This window comes from Podarcis muralis, chromosome 16 (genome assembly GCF_964188315.1).
Source record: "Podarcis muralis chromosome 16, rPodMur119.hap1.1, whole genome shotgun sequence".
NCBI lineage: Eukaryota > Metazoa > Chordata > Lepidosauria > Squamata > Lacertidae > Podarcis > Podarcis muralis.
In genome coordinates this window covers 24,192,740-24,217,259 of record NC_135670.1, presented here as the reverse complement: position 1 = coordinate 24,217,259, position 24,520 = coordinate 24,192,740, and the positions used below count along the sequence as shown (strand labels likewise).

The 24,520-nt window shown below is 48.4% G+C and overlaps 1 protein-coding gene across 8 annotated transcripts in view; it reads right to left on the bottom strand.

Moving 5' to 3' along the window:
* Nucleotides 1–701: 701 nt before the first annotated feature.
* Nucleotides 702–24,520, bottom strand: part of OSBP2 (oxysterol binding protein 2) — a 154,239-nt gene continuing 130,420 nt past the window's right edge. For all 8 annotated transcript variants that reach the window (XM_028710997.2, XM_077920509.1, XM_077920510.1 and 5 more), the window contains 9 exons: nucleotides 23,924–23,990; nucleotides 22,757–22,921; nucleotides 18,312–18,557; nucleotides 17,497–17,617; nucleotides 15,972–16,075; nucleotides 14,150–14,245; nucleotides 11,316–11,503; nucleotides 8,520–8,740; nucleotides 702–5,347 (listed from right to left, as the gene is read on the bottom strand). In XM_028710997.2, coding sequence (XP_028566830.2) covers nucleotides 5,205–5,347; nucleotides 8,520–8,740; nucleotides 11,316–11,503; nucleotides 14,150–14,245; nucleotides 15,972–16,075; nucleotides 17,497–17,617; nucleotides 18,312–18,557; nucleotides 22,757–22,921; nucleotides 23,924–23,990 — 1,351 coding nt within the window. In that variant the 3' untranslated portion in view covers nucleotides 702–5,204. The remainder of the gene's footprint in view (nucleotides 5,348–8,519; nucleotides 8,741–11,315; nucleotides 11,504–14,149; nucleotides 14,246–15,971; nucleotides 16,076–17,496; nucleotides 17,618–18,311; nucleotides 18,558–22,756; nucleotides 22,922–23,923; nucleotides 23,991–24,520) is intronic.

Sequence of the window (24,520 nt, the reverse complement as noted above, 5' to 3'; positions counted from 1 at the left end):
TCCACCAGGGCCAGGGCTTTTTCAGTGATGGCTCGACCTGCTGGAATGCTCTGCCCCACAAGACTAGGGCCCTGCAGGACTTGATCTCCTTCCGCAGGGCCTGTAAGAAAGAGCTATTCCGGCTGGCCTTCAATTTGAATTAGCCAATCCTCTATTCTCTTTTCGGCATTTCCATGTGCTGCTCTGGTTCGCCAGAAGCGGCTTAGTCATGCTGGCCACATGCCCTGGAAGCTGTACGCCGGCTCCCTCGGCCAATAAAACGAGATGAGCGCTGCAACCCCAGAGTCGGCCACGACTGGACCTAATGGTCAGGGGTCCCTTTACCTTTACAGAGCATGGCATTTTAACATTTCTTCCCAAGTTCTCCCCGTTTTATTTCTTAAAGGCAGACTGTGGAGTTGTGCCATCTCTAGTCAAGCCGCCGCCATTTGCTCAGGGTTTGGGCCAAATGCTCAGCTCTTTGGCTTGACCCGTTGGGCAGTAAATTCTCCTTTGGGAATGGGATGTCCCGTTCCTGCTCCAATCCCGGCACATTCAGGTGCTGGTGCCAAATGAGCCTAGCCTGCACTTGTCAGGTTTCATTTATTTAAGCGGCAACGAGACCTTGTTACCGCCAAGTTGAAGATAAGAGGGAAAGTGACAAACTGCTTTGCTAAGACTCACAGTCAAGTAAGCACAGACAATAAGGCGTTAGAAAGAGCTGTGATTCCCAGTCCGTTTTATTTAAAAAAAAAAATGAAACTGAATTAGGCCTTTAAAGTGAAAACAAAAGCAAAGCAAGAAACCCCTGTATCTTTTATTTTTTTACAGCATTAAAAACTGAACTGAGAAAGAGTGTACAAAGAGTTGAAAACCACTGCTTGCTCGGTTGCTCCGGCTCAAGGTAAAAGAGCATCTTAGGAAGAGGGGCATCCAGGTGTCTTCAGCAACCTCCCCTCTCTTACCTGGTGCTTTCCAGATGTTTTAGACTACAACTCCCATCAGCCCCAGCCAGCACGGCAAAGTGATCTTGGGGGCTGATGGGAGCTGGAGTCTAAAACACTGGGAGGAAACCAGGTTAGGAAAAGCTTGTGCAGAATAATCACATCTGAGGCGGTCCAGCAGACTAGATCACGTTGTCTCGGAAGTTCTGGGAAAATGCTACACTTTGTGGCAGGGGAAAGAATCAGTCTGGCAAAAAGCCAAACACCCATCGTCCTCAACTATTGGAGAGGAGCTCCTCACAATGCAACGGACCTGTTTTAATTCTCCAGCAAGCCATTCCCATTTCTGAAGATGGTGCATCAGCTGTCTGGAAAGAGAAAAAAACGAGACCCCCACATTGCAGAACTGTCTCCTGCTGCAGAAAGTAAAAGGTGAAGAAACGTAATCCCTGGAGGGAGATATCCTTTCCTGTCCCACTGTGACTTCAGGCCAAATAGGTTGGTGGGTTTTTCAAGCATTAAAAACAAACCATGCCATACTTGTACAGGTAATGGATGCAACAACAAAAAATGGTTTCTGTGCCCACGTTGGTGCAACAACGGCTCTGTCGCTTCCCCTTTCGATTCTGGAAAAACAACACCCGTTTGCAGCCTCAGAGCTCACAGAACTGCCTCCACGCTAGGCTGTATATATGAACAGGGGAAAGTCAATTTTCAAAAAGTGTGTTTGAAAGAAATCCTTTATCCAAATTAAACCCCTCTCTCAATTCATTTGGAGTACAACTGTTCTACACACACACATCAGATTTTCAAGAACGGCATCGAACTTCTTTCGTTTCTGCCCACGAGTTTTGCAGCATGTTGTTGTTACCTAAGAAAAACTACCCTTGTCGAAGACATAATGCTGACTCGATCGAGATGTTATCTATATATACGTATATATATATATAGCAGTTCGTGGTGGGCTTTGGCAACACTGCTGCAGCAGGTTTTGACTTTTAAAAAAATTAATAAAAATTCAGACGCACACATTTACATTCCCACCCCCCGCCAGGATACAGGAGTGAGGGGAAACAAATCCAAAAGAAGCACCCCAAAAGTGGTAGTACCTTGAGTAATTTTTTTCAAGTAAAACACAGGAGGAACACTGCATCAAAAGCTACTGTTTTGGCTCGATGGGAATTTTAAGGAACAGGAAATGTGTTGCTTTCTTTAGAAAGGGATAGTTTCTTCTTCTAGATTTGGGTGCGGGGGAACCTTTGGCTTCCCAGACAAACTCCCATCGGATCCAGCAAGCATGGCCCATGGCTGGGGACGATGGGAATTGCATTTCAGCAACATCTGGAGGGCCAAAGCTTCCCCACACTGGATCAGCCTTCCCCAGCAGTAGTTCAAAACATCTGGAAGCGCACAGGTTTGGGGGAGGCCGAGCAATCGGGACCCTTGGAAGCATTATCTACCGGGAGCATCTCCTTTTAAACACCCCCTGAGAGAAATGGGCTTGCTCAAGAGGAAGCCGGCGCACACCTGGCCTGCTGAATCTATTCAGCCTGCGGCTTTGGAGCAAATGTTAGCAAGGCAAGACCCTTATCTCCTCTCTGTGTGTATAAGTCAATGGTCTGGAGACCGCTCTCCTGTGCAAGCCGTCGAAATGAACAGCAGCTCAGCATGGACGGTGCCTCTAACCTCGACACTTTTATTTTTCTCGTTAAGAAAGAAAGAGAGACAGAGGACACCTACCCTGAAAAGAGGAATCAAGATTTACCGTACATGTAATTTGCACTATAAAAAGAAAATTCAGACAGAGGCACACACCCGTCTTCATTATTATCCCCCCCTACTTTATGTACCATATAAATTTAAACAAAAATAATTTTATATATATTTTTTATATATATAATATATATAAATTAGAAGCAAATAAATAATTAAGATTAAAGAGCACACTGAAATCAGCTGTTGGCATACTGATGTTCAGTCACTACAGTTACATTGTACGGTGTGTATATGCGTGTTTGTGTGTGTATTTGCACAGGTTATGTAGATTTGTATAAATATATAAATATACTGTGCAAAGGTGTGTGTGCATGTATATACATATATACTTGGAAACGCAGAGAGTAAATATCAGTTCCTACAGGTGCTGTGAGGGAAAGGGTTTTTGGAAATCCCTCTGGGGGATAACCTGACTCAAGACCTCCCCTTTGCAATCTGGGGGCAGAGAGTGAAGCCCTGAAGTTCGTTATTGCTCGTTTTCTCCCCGCCGCCCCGCAAAAATGTGCCTGGCCACAAGAAATCCGCTGGTTCCTGCATCTGTCAAGATGTGATTTTGTGAGCCAGAGGACTGGGCGGCTCTGTTATTTTCCAAAGGCAAAAGGCCTTATGGACCCTGTTCAGTTCTCAAAAAGAGCCGCCCAGCCCATTGGACGTAAGGGACATTTGTCCCAAGCACCATTCTTTCACAGGGAAACACCAGGCAGCCAGGCCTTCGGCATCGGCAAACCAGCCGGTTTGAAAGAGGGACGTGCAAATCCAGGTACCGGCAGAACTTCCCTGGAACACCCCCCCAAAAAACCCCCCAGAACTAGGGCTGAAACTAGAGCCTGCTTGTGCAAGTTCTGGTCAGGGGAGAAAGGTGGTCAGTCGGGCAATTTAAGAACAGCTGGCCAAACGGTATCAATGCCTCTGCGATTTCAGAGAATGTGGGTTTGTCGGCAGCTCAGTGGCTAGCCTTGAATGACAAACGGGCAGGAGAGAGAATGGGATGCTCTGAGAAAGACAGAGAGAGCACATTTTGCTACTTGTGAGGCATCTGGGATGAAGGCGTTTGTCCTTGGAAAACCCACTTTCCCCTTGACTGCAGCAGAGGGCAGTGCCCCCTGGCATCTTCGCCAGCTCCGCTCTCTGCATCCTCCAGAGTCACCAGGCCTCTGATGAAGAGGACAGCAAGCAAGGAGAGGGAGTGTCCATGTGTGCTTCCTACAAAGATGGCGCCAGTGAGGCCCACAGAGGTGTCTCACGTTTGCGCATGGAGAGAGTGCTGCCCAGATGCGCCTCGCCACCGGCGTCACATTGATCCACGGCGCCAGGGGCTCGGCAGTTTGTTGTGACTGCTGGCTGTGTGAATGAGCAGCCTTGTGGGTGTGTGATGGAGAAGGAGGGTGCTGTTTCTAACCAAATAGAGTGTGGGGGAGCTTTCAGTTCCACCCTGCCTGGGCTTGCACCCAGCTCCTGTGCCGTAATCTCAAAGTGAGGGGGGGGTAGGAACTAGCAAGATGGCATCGAGGCGTGCCAGGGTTCATCTCCAGCTCTCCCCAAGCCTAGCCGCACCGGGAAAGTCCTTTCGGAAAAGAACAACCAGCTGGCAAAAGGGGGAACTTCTCTACCAAGGGAGTGATTACAGAACCAAAATTAAATGGCCATACACGCCCCAAAACACAAAACCGCCCAGAGACTTGATTTTTAAAGACAAAGTAACAAAAATATTGCCTGTTGACCGATACTGGATCCAAGTACTCCAAAAAGCATGGGAGGGAACTTAAACCACAGTTGTCAGAACGCTCCTCCAACCCTTCTCCAAAGATGCAAAACTCAAAATGGGGTGGGGGAAAGTTATTGGCTTGTTAACTCCCCCCCCCCACACCCCCGGACACCGCACTTTCTCCCTAGAATTTAGGACCCATCTGGGACGTGGCTTAGGGAGTTGCTGCATCTAGAGAAAAAGAACCTGAATTATACGTATACTATTTTATATATAAAAGATATTTCAAGTCCCCAGCGCACAAATGAGAAAGAAAGAAAAAAGAATCAAACATACATCATTCCCCCCAAAATACGTGCATCTTTGGAAATGTCAGAGCTTCGGTTAAGAGAACCGGAAGCTCAAAATATGTAAGGAGGCTGCATCTCCTGATGCAGCAATAAATAGGCCAGGCTTAAAAAGAAAAGAAAAGAAAAAAATATCCATCATCTCTCAATCCTAATTGGTAGCTTTAAAAAGTCACTTAAACCCAAAAACAAAAACACCCCCAAATGCCATTTCATTAGTGCATAAAAATAGGTTTGGAATTCCCTGTTTGGTTTTCGTCTTGCAGTTTTTCTCTTTTCTTTTTTTAAAAAATCTGCATTTATTTAAACTCTTGTGTGTTTCTTTGAAGTGTGTGTTGACCAGCAGGACGTTGCCTGGAGTGCTTCTGCTACCAGCTCTTCTTTCCCGTGGGCAGGATGAGGAGGGAGGCTCCCCTTCCGCCCCGGGAGACGCCAGTCCGGCTCAGAAGCCGCTCAGAATATATTGGGGCATGCACTCCATTGCTGCTGCTCCTTCGCTTCCCAGTATCCACCTTTGTAAACGCACATCAGCTCCCCGGTGACCGGGTCGAGCTTCCGCTCAAACCACAGCGGGCTGTAGCCTCTGTAGTCCTTGCCTGTAAAGAAAAGGAAGAGGGAAGAGGTTAACACAGCAGTCTTGGAATTTACGTAAGAAGAGTCCTGTTCTCGCAGTGGCCAGCCAGGTGCCTGTGGGAAGCCAAGACCAGAGCACATTTCCCCTTCTTATGGTCTCCAGCAACTGGCATTCAGAAGCATTGCTGCCTCCATCTGTGGGGGCAGAGGACGTCCATCATCATCATCATCATCATCATCATCATTTATTATTTGTACCCCGCCCATCTGGCTGGGCTTCCCCAGCCACTCTGGGCGGCTTCCATAGAAACCAAAGATACAATAAAATATCACAGATTAAAAACTTCCCTGAACAGGGCTGCCTTAAGATGTCTTCTGAATGTCAGGTAGTTATTTATCGCTTTGACATCTGATGGGAGGGCGTTCCACAGGGCGGGCGCCACTACTGAGAAGGCCCTCTGCCTGGTTCCCTGTAGCTTTGCTTCTCGCAATGAGGGAACCGCCAGAAGGCCCTCGGCGCTGGACCTCAGCGTCCGGGCAGAACAATGGGGGTGGAGACGCTCCTTCAGGTATACTGGGCCGAGGCCGTTTAGGGCTTTAAAGGTCAACACCAGCACTTTGAATTGTGCTCAGAAACATACTGGGAGCCAATGTAGGTCTTTCAAGACTGGTGTTATGTGGTCTCGGTGGCCGCCCCCAGTCACCAGTCTAGCTGCCGCATTCTGGATTAGTTGTAGTTTCCGAGTCACCTTCAAAGGTAGCCCCACGTAGAGCGCATTGCAGTAGTCCAAGTGGGAGATAACTAGAGCATGCACCACTCTGGCGAGACAGTCCGCGGCAGGTAGGGTCTCAGCCTGCGTACCAGGTGGAGTTGGTAGACAGCTGCCCTGGATACAGAATTGACCTGCGCCTCCATGGACAGCTGTGAGTCCAAAATGACTCCCAGGCTGCGCACCTGGTCCTTCAGGGGCACAGTTACCCCATTCAGGACCAGGGAGTCCTCCACACCAGCCCGCCCCCTGTCTCCCAAAAACAGTACTTCTGTCTTGTCAGGATTCAACTTCAATCCATTAGCTGCCATCCATCCTCCAACCGCCTCCAGGCACTCACACAGGACCTTCACTGCCTTCACTGGTTCTGATTTAAAAGAGAGGTAGAGCTGGGTATCATCTGCATATTGATGGACACCCAGTCCAAACCCCCTGATGATCTCTCCCAGCGGCTTCATGTGAATCTAACGGGAGAAGATACTAAAAAAATTAACAGTTTTAGTTTCTTCTCTAGCACAGTGAATCGCCAGTTCCGTTGCTACCCCCGATGGCGGCCTCATTTTCTGTCGTGTTTCCTGAGTCTCGGACAGAAGCGGGCGTTTAATGTGTGAAGCAGTGTGGAATGCATTTAGACACTGTAGCCAACTACTTAACGTTTCTATAATTGGTAGGCCCTCCCCTTTGTTTAAGCCTTCAGCGTATGAAAATTCGTGGTTTTTGAAAGGATATCTGGCAACGGACACCAACAGCAAGCAGAGGAACCGGGAAGATGTTAGTGCACACAATCTCATGCCAATGTGGAAGTTACTGTGAGCTGTCGGCTGTGTAATACGAGGTAATGCATGTTCTCTGTACTTTTGTCCGTTTACTGTATTTATTTTTCCTGATCTGAACTATAAAATGGTGATTTTCTTGAGTCAAAATGAGAGTAGCCCTAAACATTTTTTAAAGAAAAAACGCACAGGCTAGGAGCCACCAACAGCCCCCTCCCTCCATGAATTTGTCCAATCCTCTTTTAAAGGGACCCACGTTGGGGGCCAGCCCTGCCTCCTGTGGGAGGGAGTTCCATAGTTTCAACTATGCGCTGCGTAAAGGATGACTTTCTTTTTTATCTGTCCTGCATCTTCCAAGGATCACCTTCATTGGCACTGAGCTGTACCCCATTTGCCACAAGAATGCACTAGGATTCTAAAGGGTTTCACAGGATGATGACACAACACAGGAGGATGAGGCAACAGACAGGTCAACCCTTGATGAAGACTCAAACCACATGCTCCATTCTCGGGGCCATTGACTTGTGATGCAATCTAATCCTTGGGTTCCTCAATTCCTTTCTATATCTGTGGCCCATTTTTTCCACGGCTGGTTGCTATGTGGGTCTTCCATTAATACCAACCTGGTGCCCTCCAAATGTTTTGGATTACCAGCTGCCATCAGCCCTGGCCAGCATGACCGGTCGATGCATGGCTGAGGCCGATGGGACTTGTAGTCCAACAAATTTGCCTGTGCACTGTTTTGCCAGAGGGGTGCATGCTCTGGTTATCTCCCGCTTGGACTACTGCAGTGCCCTCTATGTGGGGCTAACTTTGAAAGTGACCCAGAAACTACAGCGAATCCAGAATGCGGCTGGTGACTGGAAGCAGCCACTGAGACCACATAACAGTGGTCCAGAAAAACCTACATTGGCTCCCAGTATGTTTCCAAGCACAATTCAAAGTGTTGGTGCTGACCTTTAAAGCCCTAAACGGCCTCGGTCCTGTATACCTGAAGGAGCGTCTCCACCCTCATCGTTCAGCCCAGACACTGAGATCCAGCGCCAAGGGCCTTCTGGCGGTTCCCTCGTTGCGAGAAGTGAGGTTACAGGGAACCAGGCAGAGGGCCTTCTCAGTAGTGGCGCCTGCCCTGTGGAACGCCCTCCCTTCAGATGTGGAAATAAGCAGCTATCTTATTAAGATATAAGCGTGTGAAAACAGTCCGGATCCAATGATCCCCAGATGGTGGAGATGTGGCCGCCAGGACCACATAACACCGGTCCTGAGAGATCTGCATTGGCTCCCAGTACGTTTCCGAGCACAATTCAAAGTGTTGGTGCTGACCTTTAAAGCCCTAAACGGCCTCGGTCCTGTATACCTGAAGGAGCGTCTCCACCCCCATCGTTCAGCCCAAACACTGAGGTTCAGAGCCGAGGGCCTCCTGGCGGTTCCGTAACTGCGAGACGTGAGGTTACAGGGAACCAGGCAGAGGGCCTTCTCGGTAGTGGCGCCCGCCCTGTGGAACGGCCTCCCTTCAGATGTGGAAATAAGCAGCTATCTTCTTTTTAAAAGACATCTGAAGGCAGCCCTGTTCAGGGAAGTTTTTAATATTTAATGCTGTATTCTTTTTAACACTTGATTGGGAGACGCCCAGAGTGGCCAGTGACCCGTACCTTCCTCCAGGGCCTCTGCCGCCTCTGCCTCCCGCTTGCGCCGCACGGCCCGCTGTTTCTCTTCCAGCCGCTGCTTCTCTGCATTGGCTTCGTCCCACTTGCCGTTCTCCATGAGCCGCTGGTCAGGCCTCTGGCGGCTGTCCGTGGGGGCTATCCTCTCCTCGGGCTCGTTCAGCGTCAAAGCCAGGTTGGAGAAGAAGTACATGTTTTCAGCGTTCTCCCTGCAGGAGGAAGACCCATGGCCGGTTTAAGAAAGAGCGTGTGTCCATTGCATGAACGGGCTTAGGGGTTTGGCCATCTGAAGTCCCCTTCCCACGGCTAAAATCATAACAGGGATAGCCAAACTACTGTTGTCTATGCTCTGGTAACTTCAAAGTTAGATTACTGCAATGCGTTATACGTAGGGCTGCCTCTGAAGACGGTTCGGAAACTTTAGCTAGTGCAGAACTCAGCAAGATGGTTGCTCAAGACGAACTGAGCATATTACACCGATCCTGGTCCGACTGCACTGGCTACCGATTAGTTTCCGGACCCAATTCAAAGTGCTGGTTTTGACCTATAAAGCCTTAAACGGCTCAGGACCGCAATACCTCAAGGACCGCCTCTTTCCATATGAACCTACCCTGAGATCATCTTCTGAGGCCCTTCTTCGTGTGCCTCCTCCTCAAGAGATCCAGAGGGTGGCAACACGAGAACGGGGCCTTCTCTGCAGTGGCTCCCCGTCTGTGGAATGCTCTTCCCAGGGAAGTGCGCCTGGCGCCTTCGTTATACACCTTTAGGCACCAGGCAAACACATTCCTTTTTAACCAGGCCTTTGGTTGACCTGATGGACATCCTATGCCATTTTGAAAATGTGACTCTTTTTTGCGGGGGAGGGGGGTATTGTTTTTATTTTTATTTTATATATTGTGATCTTTTCTGTGAACCGCCCTGAGACCTCCAGGTACAGGGCAGTATATAAATTCAATAAATAAATAAATAAAATTAAAAAAAAAAACATGTGGTGGCATTTTTGCACGTGATCACATGCAGCTGCACTTCAACTGACACAGAAAGAACTTCCCTAGGGATCAGGCCCCAGTGTTGCGCAATCATGCCAATGTAGTTATGAGCATAGTGTGGAAACCCAAAAACGGGCCGTTTCAATGTGGCTTCCTGCTTCTGGGAATGCTCTCCCCAGGGAGGCTCGCTGGGCGCCACTGCTACATATCCTTAGGCACCAGACAAAAGCATTCTCTTTTCACTAGGCCTTGGCTTTTAATTATCTATGGCATTTTTGCACAGGTGAGATGCTTTAATGTAGTTAAAAGCAAACAAACAAGATTATATTTTAGATTTTTTTAAAGCTGGTATTCATGTTTGTATGTATGTTTCTTTATTTTTATATTGCTTAAAATACTCTTAAGTCGCTTTGAGTGGCCATGGCAAAAACCCCACCTAATATACTTAGTAAATAATAATAGTGACTAGAGTACCTTAGGGCATGGGACTTAGGCTACGAGAGACAAGGCTTCAAACACAAACTAAACCACAAAGCTCTCTGGCAGGTGACCGTGGGCCAGTTACTGCCTCGTAGCCTGTACAGCTGCTTACTAATATTTCCTGGTTTTCTTACTGGCCCTTCGCCATGAGGTCCAAGTGGGAAAGTGACAACATTATAAAAATACAATATTTAAAATTGGCTACAACAATTTGCAATCAGACAAATAGGATGGGCATATATTCTTTGGGGGACGCAGGTGGCACTGTGGGTTAAACCACAGAGCCTAGGACTTGCCGATCAGAAGGTCGGCGGTTTGAATCCCTGCGATGGGGTGAGCTCCCATTGCTCGGTCCCTGCTCCTGCCAACCTAGCAGTTCAAAAGTACGTCAAAGTGCAAGTAGATAAATAGGTACCGCTCCGGCGGGAAGGTAATCGGTGTTTCCGTGCACTGCTCTGGTTTGCCAGAAGCGGCTTAGTCATGCTGGCCACATGACCCGGAAGCTGTACGCCGGCTCCCTCGACCAATAAAGCGAGATGAGCACCGCAATCCCAGAGTCGGCCACGACTGGACCTAACGGTCAGGGGTCCCTTTACCTTTATCTATATATTCTTTGTGTGTATGTGTCAAAGGTCAGGATAAAGAGGTTTTCAGCTTATGACAAAAGCTCTGTAATGTGCAAGGAGCACCTCTCGCCAGGAAGGAATTCCACAGGGGCTGCCACAGAACTCTTGGGGAATTATAAAAAGGGTGCCTACCTCGCAAGGTTGTTGTGAGGGAAAAAACATGGAGAGGAAAACCCTTGCAACTCTTCGGAGGAGAGGTGGGATATAAATGCTACTTCGGAAAGTTAAAATGAGGGCAGGCAGGCTGCCATTTGGATTTCTGCAGCCTGTTACACCCTCCCTCCCCCTGCACTGCAGCGGCAGAACGTAAGCAGGTCCAGGGTTCAATTCTGGGTCTCTGTGCTTGAAAAGGATGACCTCTACCAGTGACGTCCCAGAACCACCATCAGCCAGATTAGGGAGCAGCGACAGAGACAAGACTAATGGTCTGACTTAGCATAATAGGTAGCCTGGGGTCCTCCAGGTGTTGCCGAACTACAACTCCCATCATCCCTGGCCATTGGTTGCAAGGGCTGATGGGAGATGCCGTTTGGCAACATCTGGAGAGGCAAACATCTGGAGACAAGCTTGTTTGCTGTTTGTCAGACCCATTAGCCACGGAAATGTGATTCTTACACCAGCCCCTAAAATACGCAGGCATGTGGGTTTGGCGACACCCGCGGCACCCGAGCCCTGTTGGGCAGACTCACGGAAGAGGGTATTTCTGCCACAGGACCTTGGGGGACAGCGTCTGGTAGACGGTTTTGGGCACCTTGCCCTCTGAGCTGCCGTTTCCTTGGCTGCTCTGCACGATTTTGGAGCACTCCATCTTCTCGTCCCACGTGCCGGACATGACATAGTGACTTGTGCCCTCCGCATCCATGACTAGGCCTGTCACCTAGGAAGGAACATTGAGGATTCACAGTCCCTCCATAGAGACGCAATGTCCGCCAGCAGCCGCGTCCCACCCAGCTCACGGTCTAGAGCAGCCTTCCTCAACTTGGTTCCCTCCTGATGTTTAAAAGCACAACTTCCTTCATCCCTGACCATTAGACAAGCTGGCTAGGGCTGATTAATGTTAGAATCCAGCAACATCTGGAGGGCACTGGGTTGAAGAAGGCTTTTTTTAGAGTGAGAGTGCTCTTAGGCCCACATCCTGCTGGTGGGGCTTGTCAGTTTGCATTTCTTGGTACAGAAAGCATTGATCTGACGTGTAGAGATTGTTCCTATTCTAATTAATTCAAGAGGCTTTTGGAAGCCTCTCTATGTGAAAGAAACAGGCAGGAGGTTTGTGATGTTTGGGTTATTCCTTCAGAGAAGCTGAATACAGCTGGCTTAAACTGGTTCTGTTATCTCTTTCTGTCAAGGTCATACTGACTATAATAATAATACGGCCAGAAGGAGCCTGAGTTTCATTCTTTTCTATCTTTCTTTCCAACTATGTGGTGTTCTGTACATAGTATGCTTAGTGTTAAGGTTTTAATCTTATTGTAAGTTATTGTAAGTTTAAGTTAAGTCTGCTGCAGCTGGATTTCTTATGGACAGTGCCAACCCTGAATATACTGGATGTGTGACCATTATGCTCATTTGCCTTCAGTAGCAGTAAAGCTCTGCTGGATGAAATATTAATTGCCTCTGGTTTTATTTTTGGGGAATCCTGCAACGTGTTTACTCTGCTAACTATACTTTGGAATCTGCTCTGGATCAATATTGAGTAGAATTCGTGTCAGGGCTTCCCATGAGGGGATCTGGTTGCCCACTGTGAGGAAGCTGGACTAGACGGGCAATTGGACTCTTACGTTTTTATTGCCAAGTATAGTGATTTAATTTACCGAAATTGGGAATGCTTGAATATCATTGCTTTGTGTGTGATTTTGGAATGTTCCCCAGTAACTCTCATGTGATTGGCTAATTTTGGCCACATGGGCAGCATCCTATTACATTCTCCATTTTGTTTTGTGAGTAACTTGACTGTAACTGCTGCATCTCCCTGAACACTGAAGAAGAGACAGTATCTGATAACTCTCTCTCTAAATGCAATAGGGGAGATGAGTGATGATGTTTCAGTGTGAACGTATGTGACAGAAAGAGGTACAGAAGTACTTCTTCCAAAGAAGCAGTGAGGAGAAGTCTGCTGGAAGGAGAAAGCGGAAACCTCTCAGGTGGAACTAGGCATGGCCTAGCTGGGTAATGGACCTAAAGCTGAGGGCAAGTATTGGAAAGAGAAAAAGACACAGCTTGTTTGAATCTTTAAGGAAGAAGCTGTAATCTTCAACTGAGAAAAACCAATGCACAAGCATGTGAATGTAAATAATTTGCATATATTCTTCTTTAGCTCTATGTTCTGCAAGTACAGTGGTACCTTGGTTGTTGAACGGATTGGCTCCCAAACAAATAGGTTCCGGAACGCTGCAAACCTGGAAGTGAATGTTCCAGTTTGCAAACGTTTTTCGGAAGACGAACATCCGACACGGCTTCCAATTGGGTACAGGAAGCTCCTGCAGCCAATCGGAAGCCGCGCCTTGGTTTTCGAATGGTTCCGGGAGTTGAATGGACTCCTGGAACGGATTAAGTTTGACAACCAAGCTACCACTGTAAAAGCTTTTGAACAGATCAACAGGTGTTTGGACATTGTTTTAATTTCAAGAAGAGAGTAGGTATTGCACAGGATTTGGCTTCCTAGCTGCAATTTAGCTATTCTGCTAGCACTTAGCACTGTCCAATGGATTCTGGTTACATATGGAGAAAAGACTGATGGTGACCATAAAGGACTTTATAGGGGTGAAGCCTGTGGGCATCTTGGACTAGATGGGTCTTTGGCCATGAAATGACCATTGCAATTATAAACCGGATGATTCAATTTTATTATTGCAATACATGTATGTGCTTTTGTTCAGACGTTATGTGGTGCCCACGAAATGTTGCTGAACTATAACTCCTATCAAATCCCAACAGCATGGGGGCAGTGGTCAGGGATGATGGGAGTTATAGTCCAACACAACACCCAGAAGGCACCATATTGGCCACCCCTGTTTCAACTAACTTATGCTCTCTGGTTTTCTTTTTCCTTTTTAAAATAGAACTTTTTATTTAATTTTCATCAAACTGAACATAAAAGTTCCCCTCCCTCTCTCCCACAACAGATGATCCGTTCATCAGGTCTTGCCATAAACTTGTTTGTCAATTCGGTGGGTGCCGGTCATTGAAATGTTATTTGAGAATCTTATAAAAGGGCACCGTATTTCAATGAAGTCACATGTGCTGTTCAGAACATGGACCCCTTTTTGTCTGTTTTTCAGAAAAAGCAATTGTCCATACATTTTGCCATCATTGTGCAATGTGTGGATGTTCCAAGTCCTTCCCCGTGGCTTGTGAGATGCTGTTGGGGGTCCAACTCCCATAATCCCCAACCAGGACAGCCAGGGGTCAGGGAACGGTGGGAGTTGGAGTCCAACAACTTCTAGAAGGCTACAGGTTAGTCACTCCCAGTATAAAGGCAGAGTAGCCCTGCATCTCTCGGGGTGGGGGGGATAGGGGTGCCTACCTTTCGGGGGACATCTCTGGAGAAATAGCTGTAGGGAGTGAATTTCAGTTGGCATTTATCTTTTGATTTGTAGTTGATGATTTCTATGTCACCAGACTAGGAGAAAAGAGAGAGAGAGGGGAAAGAAAATGCAAAGAGATTAGTTCTACATTTCTTCCATATCTACCCCACCAGCAATGCAGGAGAGATTTCTCGACTCTCAAAATAATATGGGGGTAACCTCTGCGTATCTTGAAAGCATGCGCGTTACTCTAAACCACAAAAGGGCTTTAAATCATGCCTTTTTTAAGCAACGCCAAACACGTGCCAAAATAAGATTGAATGCAGCTGTTTAAAACGCAGGGATGTGCATGTAAAACCTATTAGGTTAAAAGCAATAATATATCAACTTGCAACAGGGTTGTTTCCGCAAATATTTAATCATTCCTACATAGAAGTAAGAGAGGCCAATTACTCAGATGTAACAAATATTTGTCTTGCGGGATGGGAAGTCTATTGGGCCATTTCACACATTTGGTGGCAGCGAGTCTGGGCTTGCCATCGAGGGTGAAGTCGGAAGGGAGTCACCGTGCCCTATCTCTGCTTGCCAAAGAGCGTACCTGTTCTGTCGCTCACCTGCAAATGTGCGCTGCTTCTTTCACTGCTTCAGGGGAGCACATGAATGCACAATGTGTGAGAAGGCTCACAGGAAGCCTTCAGCAATGTATAAGGAGGTCCACCCGCTCTCCCTAGTATGGGCTCCATCCTAGGTGCAGTACATAGTTAAAACCATGGAACTCACTCCTGCAGGGAGGCACCAGGGATCGCCACCAGGCTGGATGGCTTTCAAAGAGGACTGGGCCAATTCATGGAAGAGAAGTGGGTACTAGCCACAATGCCTATGCTGGAGGCAGCAGTTCTCCTGGCTGACAGTTGCTGGAAACCACAGAAGGGGAGAAAGCTCTTGTGCTCAAATCCTGCCCATTGGGGCATCCAGTTGGTCACTGTGAGAACAGGATGCTGGACCAAAGGGACCATTGGCTTGATCCAGCGGGCTCTTCTTGTGTTCTTCCATTAATTCCCACTACCCGTGATTGTGCCGTTAACATATGAGAGTGCTGGAGGTGAAATAGTTAAACAGGTTACCCAATCAGAACCCAGGGGGTGGAGTCAGAGGGACTATAAAACCAGCTCTGGGAGGGGCGAAGGGAGAGTTCGTTGGGAGTTGGGTGGTTGGTTGGAGTGGGAGTGAACTGGTATAGAGTCTGTGGGTAGGTTGAGTTAGTGTAGCGAAATAAGCTGAGTCAGGAACAGTTAGGGGCTAGGAAGACAAGTAAATACAGTGGTACCTCAGGTTAAGTACTTAATTCGTTCCAGAGGTCCGTACTTAACCTGAAACTGTTCTTAACCTGAAGCACCACTTTAGTTAATGGGGCCTCCTGCCGCCACTGCACTGCCAGAGCCCGATTTCTGTTCTTATCCTGAAGCAAAGTTCTTAAACTGAAGCGTATGTAACCTGAAACATATGTAACCTGAGGTACCACTGTATCTGAGAGGTGGTTTAGTGAGTGAAAGCAGGTAGTGGAAGTTATAGGTCTGGATAGGCACCCCATGATTGTATTGGACGGATACCGTTTATGAAACCACACACTTGTTAAATTGCAATAAATAAACAGAAGTTTATGTTCCAATAAACTGACTGGACTCAGTATTGTACCAGGGAGGGCCTGGGTGGTGGCAGCAAGAAATAAAGTGGTGGCACAGGGATCAATAGACTTTGAAACGTCCGGGGACCCTGTGTGATCGCCACAGTGACCGCTAGGGGAGTTCTTGCTCAGCTGACCTGGTCGATCCAGAGCTTGCCCACGATGATGTTGTGAACGGTGGAGGTCACCTTCTGCCAGACGTAGTGGTTGCCGCTGGAGTGGAATTCCAAGTGGATGTAACCTGCAGGGAAGGAAAGAGACCCTCTTGCTTCTAGGTCCTGCTTGCCCCACGGGCCACAGTGGGAACAGGATGCTGGGCTAGATGGACTTCTGATCTAATCCAGGCAACGGGCTCTTCAAAGGCCTCTCATTAAGGGGTGGGATTTCTGATGAATATCGTGTGCTTGCTCACTGCCCACCATGGAGATGGACTAAATATTCCATCATGCCTGGGCAGCAGGATTCACATAACAGGAAGAAAGGGACAAAGGGGCCTTCTGGAAGGGTGTTTATTATAGGATCCTCATGCAGGCACATTTTTTGGGCAGGGTCCACACAACATGGTTGGCATCAAAATGCCAGCCCACCCACCTATCCCCAATTTGATCCAGATTTACACTTCCGGGGGGGGGGGGGTCGGACTTTGGTAATTTTAAAAAGTCCCAACAACATCTGTGGACCCACTGACTGGCAGCAGTTTCCCAGGGTTTCAGGCAGGACATTCCCAGCCCTACCTGGAGATGCCAGGGCCTGAACCTGGGACCTTCTACATGCATTGCAAAGACTCCATCCCTGTGCACAGGGCCTTCCCCACAGGTTCCCACACTGACATGACAGCACAAGCCAATCTAGAAAGGGGTCTTTCTGCACTTTCTCAAAGATTCTAGCAGCCATCACTGGGACCATTAGAAGGAGAGGATGCAGCACTTGGAGACGGCTCAGAGCATCCCTTCCTCTACCAGCCAACTCCCACTGCTGAGGTTGTCAACTCCTCTGTCAGGTTTAGAATCAGTTCCATGACCTGCTGAATTGCTGCCAGCCATGCACATGGAAAGGCCTTGAGATAACCTCAAGGCAGTCTAAGGGCACTGCCAGACTGTCACTATCTTCATATGGGATTCAGTCAGTTGTTGGCAATATATATATTGATTTGGTGCTCTTAAATAGAGGAGGAGATCTCTTAGTTCAGGGTTTCCCAAACTTGGGTCTCTAGTTGTTTTTGGACTACAATTCCCACCATCCCTGACCACTGGTCCTGCTAGCTAGGGGTGATGGAAGTTGTAGTCCAAAAACAGTTCGGGAAACCCTGCCTTAGAGATACAAGGAATTCCCCAACAACAGCGGATAACGCCAAGGTTGAAGGTACAATCCCCGTAAGGGACAGCGATATATTACTGCATTGCAGGGGGTTGGACTAGGCTTCCTCAAACTCAGCCTTCCAGGTGTTTTTGACCTACAACTCCCATGATCCCTAGCTAGCAGGACCAGTGGTCAGGGATGATGGGAATTGTAGTATCAAAACATCTGGAGGGCCGAGTTTGAGGAAGCTTGGACTAGATGATCCTCAGGGTCCCTTCCAACCCTATGATACTATGATCTATGCCAAGGAATGATTAGCTGCTGAGGACACAGAGCGTTCTACCTGGGGAGCAGAGTGCTTACCCAGCGGCATGATGGAGAGGTATTTGCCTCGGAACTTGCTGGCAATGGTGATTTCCTGCCACAGTGTCCAGCCTCGCTTGGAATAGACATGATGGGCTGCGGCCGGAGGGTGATGACTCACCTGGAGTGAGGGGAGACCCAAGGAGAAACAAACCCCAATGATGTTAGGTCTAAGTGGTTGGCAAAACAGTTCAGCAGGCCCACAACCTGTGCAAGGGTTATGTTCCAGGGGTCAGTGCACAAAGTCAAAATTGCACAAAGTCAGAAGGATCCCTGGAACCACCCCTGCCATCCGAGATCGCAGACAGCCCTGTGACATCTTGTGCAACCGTCCCAGAGCCCTGCAAGCAAGGTACCGGGCTTCAAAAGCTGTTTCCACAAAGGAAAATCCTGTGGACGGCCCCACGAGATCTCAGTATCCAACAGTCTCCTGCTCCCTTTCTATTTCTTTATTCACGATCCATCTAAAGTTGCAGTTGCGTAAGAAAGATAAGCGTTAAGTTGCAGGCCTGCTGTAAACACTAAATCTATTATGAGTTAATGGCTGCGAACCCAGGTTTTTTTGCTCTGTAAAGTTTTCCTTCCTTCCTTTTCCCTTTTCTGTTTCTTATTGGATTGCTATTTTACCTTTACAATAAAGTTCTGAACATTTAAACAGGAACAAATAATTGAAACAATGGATGTGAGTAATCTGGGTCTGAGCTGGAAGAGAATGGCAGGCCCATCCACGGCCAAGCAGAGGATGTCTCCGTGGCCCAAGCCCCACGTGGGCCCACCCCACAATGGCACACCAGCTCCCCTCCCCTTTTCCTCACCTGCTCGCAGAGAGAGCGAAAACCCAGCTCATCTAGCCGGTCCAGCTCGTAGGTCTCGCCCAGGAGCGGATTGAATGGCTTCGCCGTCCGGTGGACTGTCGTCGAGTAGGAAGACACGGAGAAAGCAGCCACAAAGCACATCTGCTCGATGGAGCTCTCGCACTTGACGGCTTTGTCAAGCAGTTCATGGTACTCGAGGTCCTCTGTCAGTCTCTGCAGCATGGATAGCGGCTCATTGAAGTTCACCTGCAGAAAGCCAGAGAGGTTGGTTGCTAACCCGCGGGGAGGAGAAGGGAATCGCTCTCTTTCTATCTCATTTTTTATTATTATTTGAAGGCACTTATATACCACTTTGTATTTCAAAAATCTCCACGCAGCAGCAAGGGAGCAGACACCTTATAATCCAGTCCTATTGAATCGCCCCCTGCAGAATGCAAACCCAGTGAGAAAAAGAGACCTCCTGTGAGTGGTCTGGGCTACTTTTGCAAGTTGGGACAGGAGGGTTGGAAATCTATCCGCCATCTAACACACACACACACACACACACACACACACACGAAACCACGGAATTGTAGAGTTGGAAGGGACCATGAGGATAATCCAGAACAACCTCCTGCAATGCAGGGATCTTTTTGCCCAACCTGGGGCTCAAACCCACAACCCTGGGACTACGAGACTTATGTTCTACTGACTGAGCTATTCAGCTGTTTAAATGTCCTCGAGCAACCACTCCCAAAGGCTTCCAGATGATCTCCTTGGCTGTACGAAGAGGAAACTGCCTCCGCTGTTGGGGGCTGCAAATGGGGGGGGGGGAGAGAGAGAGAGCTGTTGCGCTCAAGTCCTGCTTGCAGGCTTTCTTCCCAAGAGGCACCTGGCTGGCCACTGTGGGAAGATGATGCTGGACTGGATGGGCCCTTGGTCTGATCCTGCCACTGGACTCTTCTGTTGTTATTTATTAGGCCAGAAGGGATATATCAGGCATAGGCAAACTCAGCCCTCCGGATGTTTTGGGACTACAACTCCCATCATCCCCAGCTAACAGGACCAGTGGGCAGGGATGATGGGAATTGTAGTCTCAAAACATCTGGAGGGCTGAGTTTGCCTATGCCTGGGATATATGGATGGGGAAACAGCAAGCATCTCTCTATTTAAAAAAAAAACGGGAGGGGAGTGAATGTTATGCTGCAGCTGAGCGAGTATGATTAGCAGCTTGGCTGGGAAACCTATAAAGGAGCATGGAATATATATGTATATATAATTGCAAGTGGTATGTGTCTGTATCTGAAGCCCTTTGTCATCCACACAAAAAGCTCCCCGCAAAGGCGGAAGATTTACCGTCATGCCAAAACGATATTACATTTCCAAGCCTCTCCCAGTGTGGCTTTTCTATGTGAACTTTAATCTCTTTGCTGCCACAGGAGCGGCAATGACTGATTTAAAGGCCCCGACGGATTGTTCCATTTGGCCCGCTGCTGCAATTTTACGGATTGTGTGTATTGGATGCAGGGATTATTTATACATCGCAGTGCCAGGGCTATTAAGGGGCCTCTGTGTCCTTCGCCAGGGTCACGTTCCTGCGTAATTGAAGGGGAAAGACTCCCTGTTGACTCAAAGGGCGAGTGGAGACACTGTACAAAGACCAGGCTCTGCTGTGAGCAAGTCCCCCACCCACCCCCTCTTTCTTTGCTACCCACTGGGGATGGGAGGGAAGGAAAGGGCCTAAGACAAGCATAGGCAAACTCAGCCCTCCAGATGTTTTAGGACTACAACTCCCATCACCCCTAGCTAACAGGACCAGTGGTCAGGAATGATGGGAGTTGTAGTCCCAAAACTTCTGGAGGGCCGAGTTTGCCTATGCCTGGCCTAAGATTTTGGAACAGCAAGACCCTCTGCAGCAAAAGGGGGAAATGCTGGTGTTAGATACTCGAGGCTAAAGCAGATCCCATTCACCAAGAGCGGGAAGCTGGGGGAAAGAGGCGAACATCTCCATCATTCTGCCCGGACACTGAGGTCCAGCGCCGAGGGCCTTCTGGCGGTTCCCTCACTGTGAGAAGCCAAGTTACAGGGAACCAGGCAAAGGGCCTTCTCAGTAGTGGCACCAGCCCCGTGGAACTCCCTCCCACCAGATGTCAAAGAGAAAAATAACTACCAAACTTTTAGAAGACATCTGAAGGCAGCCCTGTTTAGGGAAGCTTTTAATGTTTAATAGGTTATTGTATTTTAGTGTTTTGTTGGAAGCCGCCCAGAGTGGCTGGGGAAACCCAGCCAGATGGGCGGGGTATAAATAAATAAATTATTATTATTATTATTATTAGGCTGTAGCTCAGTGGAAAAGCATCTGCTTCCCAAGCAGAAGGTCCCAGGTTCAATCCCTAGGGAGGGCTTGGAATCTCCTCTGCCTGAAGAGGCACTGCCAGTCAGTGCAGACTGCCCTAAGTTAGACAGACCAATTGTCTGACTTCAGTGAAAGGCAACTTCCAATGTTCCTACTGGGACTGAGATAACCAGGAGGTGTGAAGGCCCACTTTATTAAATTTAAATGTGCTTCATTTGTGTAGCATTAGAAAAATGCACAAGAGTATCTGCACCTGAGTTGGGCATTGGGGATTCCATGTTGACAATCAGGGGATAGATTTTCTCACCTGCCTTGCCCCACCGTCCAGCCCCTGGACCTTTCTAAATGAATTTCTTAATGGGATACTTGGACTTGACCTATTGGTAAGCTGTATGTATATGTCAAATGAACTGTTTAAACTTTGTGTTTCTCAAACTCGGGTCTCTGGCTGTTGTTGGACTACAATTCCCATCATCCCTAGCTCAGGGATGATGGGAACTGCAGTCTAACAGCAGCTGGAGATCCTAGTTTGGGAAACACTGGTTCAACTGCTGATTATTAATTTTTTAGTGTTACGTTGCAGGAACATCATATGTCCTATTATGTATTGTTATTGTGTAGACATTTATTTATTTTAATGCGAACTGCTTTAGGCACAGATTTTACTTGTGAGAAATGCAGGCTATAAATATACTGACTATGACAATCTGCAAAGGGAAGAACTGCCAGAGCATCTCTGCTACGGAGAGCATCGGCAGCAGCATCTGCCCTGCGTGGGCTCAATCAGGAAGCAGCTCTGGAAATGTAACAAGCAAGCATTCAATTACTTCCTGATTAAACATACCTGATTGTTTCAAAGGCAGGCGCTGCCAGGGGCTTGTGTGCTGCTGGGCCGCTGCCAACCCCGGCTAGCTGTCCAGGCACTCCTGAGCAGAGCGTGTAGGCAGAGTTTTGAAGGCAGAGTTTAAACCTTCCCTCTCCTCACCACCAACTCCCCACAACAGGGACGGACATGCTCAGCCACACAAGCCACAAATCTTCGCCACTACCTGCCAACCGGGTTCCTGTGGCCACAACCAGCCTTGTCACTAATGGGTAAACAAAAGGCTGGGATGCGAAACTGCTTTAGCCCTTTTTCTATTGCCAAAGGTCCCATTCTCTCTCTCTCTCTCCCTCTCTCTGCTTGCTACCTTATAGGACCACTTGTAAGCAGCATTAAATGAGCCTTTGCATCTAACAATTGGGTTTCTTGAAATGCCAGTAAGGGAGAAGTGGGTGTTGCAGGGGAGGGGACTGATAAATAAACAGGAAGGGAGCAAATATGAGGGTGGAGTTTAACCCTTTTCTCCCTTGTTGCAACCCTGAAACTAGCACAGTGGTACCTCCGGTTGCAGATGGGATCCTTTCTGGAGGTCTGGCCGGATCCCGAGTTTTTGCAACCAGAGAGACTGCTTCTGCGCATGTGTGCACAGCAGCAGAGCACTTCTGCGCATGTGCACGCGGCAAAAACCTGGAAATACATTTCCGTGTTTGCCGCTTACGTATCCTGAAATTTATGTAACCGGAGGGATACGTAAGCGGAGGTACGACTATATTTTGTTTCAGGGGAAGTGGGGAGGAGAGAGGATTCCTCTATCGGTGCCATTCAAAGCAAATTGCTGTCAAAGAGCTTAAGTGTTTGGGAAATCTCCCTGACTTAGCCAGCTAGATGGTGATTGCTTATCCCCGCTTCCCCCTAAGGTCCCAGGGCAAGTCGCAAAAATCGCAGTGTTAAAAGCAGTTTGAAACGACTTACTGTAACAGAAATAAGGGGGGGGGGGTCCAAAAAGTATACAACTCAAGTGTCATATTTCAGGGTAAAGAGATGCACCTCCAACAGATGCCCCAACGGTTGGACTTAACAGAAAACCAAACCCCTTATCGCACTGTGTTTGTAGGAACTAGCATACTGTACGAAGGTAAAGTTCGCATCAATTTCTCTTCCCACTTTTATCTCTGGCCCCACCCAACATCGGCAAGCGGCCCCCGGGAAGGCCACCCAGAAAGAGAACGGGGCCTGGAAATGCCCCACCCCCAGAACCAGAGCATGGGGCAGTGGGGAATCACATACAGGCATGGGAATCTTGGACAGTTCTTTGCCAATGCAGTTCTTCATTATGCTCCAGAGGTTAAGGCTATAGTTGGGCTTGTCCGGGACCCGAGTTCGCCTCTTCTTCTTGTGAATGCCATCTTTGCTTGAACCGTCGTAGCTGGCTTGGTGAGAGCTGTCAAACACCTGGGGAGGAAGCAGAGAAGGAGACTTTCAGCTCCCCGCCCACCTCTGCATACGGGAACGTGATCTCCCCAGCACCCCAAAATCGCAACGGCTGCTGTCTTTAATTCCGCTTGCTAATTTTAGCTGCTTGGCTGTACTTTTATATGCTTGTCCCTGAATGGCAAAGGCTAGCAGCTGATATAAATAAATGTCTATCATATTGATAAAGGAGCGCCTCCACCCTCATTGTTCAGCCCCTACACTGAGATCCAGCATTGAGGGCCTTCAGGCAGTTCCCTCACTGCGAGAAGTGAAGTTTACAGGGAACCAGGCAGAGGGCCTTCTTGGTTGTGGCACCTCCCCTGTGGAAAGCCCTCCCATCAGATGTCAAGAAGATAAAGTGGTACCTCAGGTTAAGTACTTAATTTGTTCCGGAGGTCCGTTCTTAACCTGAAACTGTTCTTAACCTGAAGCACCACTTTAGCTAATGGGGCCTCCCGCTGCTGCCGCACCGCCAGAGCACGATTTCTGTTCTCATCCTGAAGCAAAGTTCTTAACCCGAGGTAATATTTCTGGGTTAGCAGAGTATGTAACCTGAAGCATATGTAACCTGAAGTGTATGTAACCTGAGGTACCACTGTACACCACTTTGAGAAGACATCTGTATGAGGAAGTCTTTAATGTTTGATGTTGCGTTTTTAATATTTTGTAGGGAGCCACCCAGGGTGGCTGGGGCAACCCAATCAGATGAGCGGGGTACAAATAATAAAATTATTATTATTACGGGGAGGAAGGTATTGCAGGTGGGTGGAGGGTGTTGACAGGCCAATGACAAGCATAGGAAGCTCACTGTGACTGGAAGTGGTTCTCTGGAATTTCAAATAAAGCTTCTCTTCCAGAAAAGCAAAAGCTCTGCCCTATCAGTGAGCCATAACCCTTCCGGCCACCCCTGCCTTAGGACATGCATGGTGCCACGGGGGGGGGGGGGGGGTTCCCATTTCAAACTTTGCAAAATGCGCTTACGTTGTCGTCCAGGTTCCAGCCCTCCCCTCGGCCTTCGCTGGTCCCGCTAACGTTGCTCCCGGCACGCCTGCAGAGAAAACGCAGGGGGCAGCGGTGAGTGAGGCGGCGCACAGAAGCCCGGAGCCGTGAACGAGAGTTACCCATCCACAACGGAAGCCTCTGCTGCAGAACATGCCCTTGAGAGGGAGTGTCACAAATGGGCGGGTTCTGATATGCAAATGCATGGCTTCACATTCCTACAAAGCCAGCTTGCCAGCCAGCTTGTCCAAAGCCCCAAAGGCAAGATTTTCTGGACCAGGCAGGTGAGAAGAGTGAACTGGGCACAGGAACAGAAGAAGAGGCTGCTGGATCAGGCCAGTGGTCCACCTAGTCCAGCATCCTGTTCTCGCGGTGGCCAACCAGATGCCCCAATGGGAAACCCACAAGCAGGATTCAAATAAAAGAGCCCTCTTTGCTCCCAAGGTTCCCAGCAACTGGTATTCAGAAACATTGATGCCTCTCTGACTGTGGAGGCAGAGCATAGCCATTCTGGTATCCCTCTCCATGAATTTGTTCAATCCTCTTTTAAAGCATTCAAGTTGGTGGTCCTCACTGCCT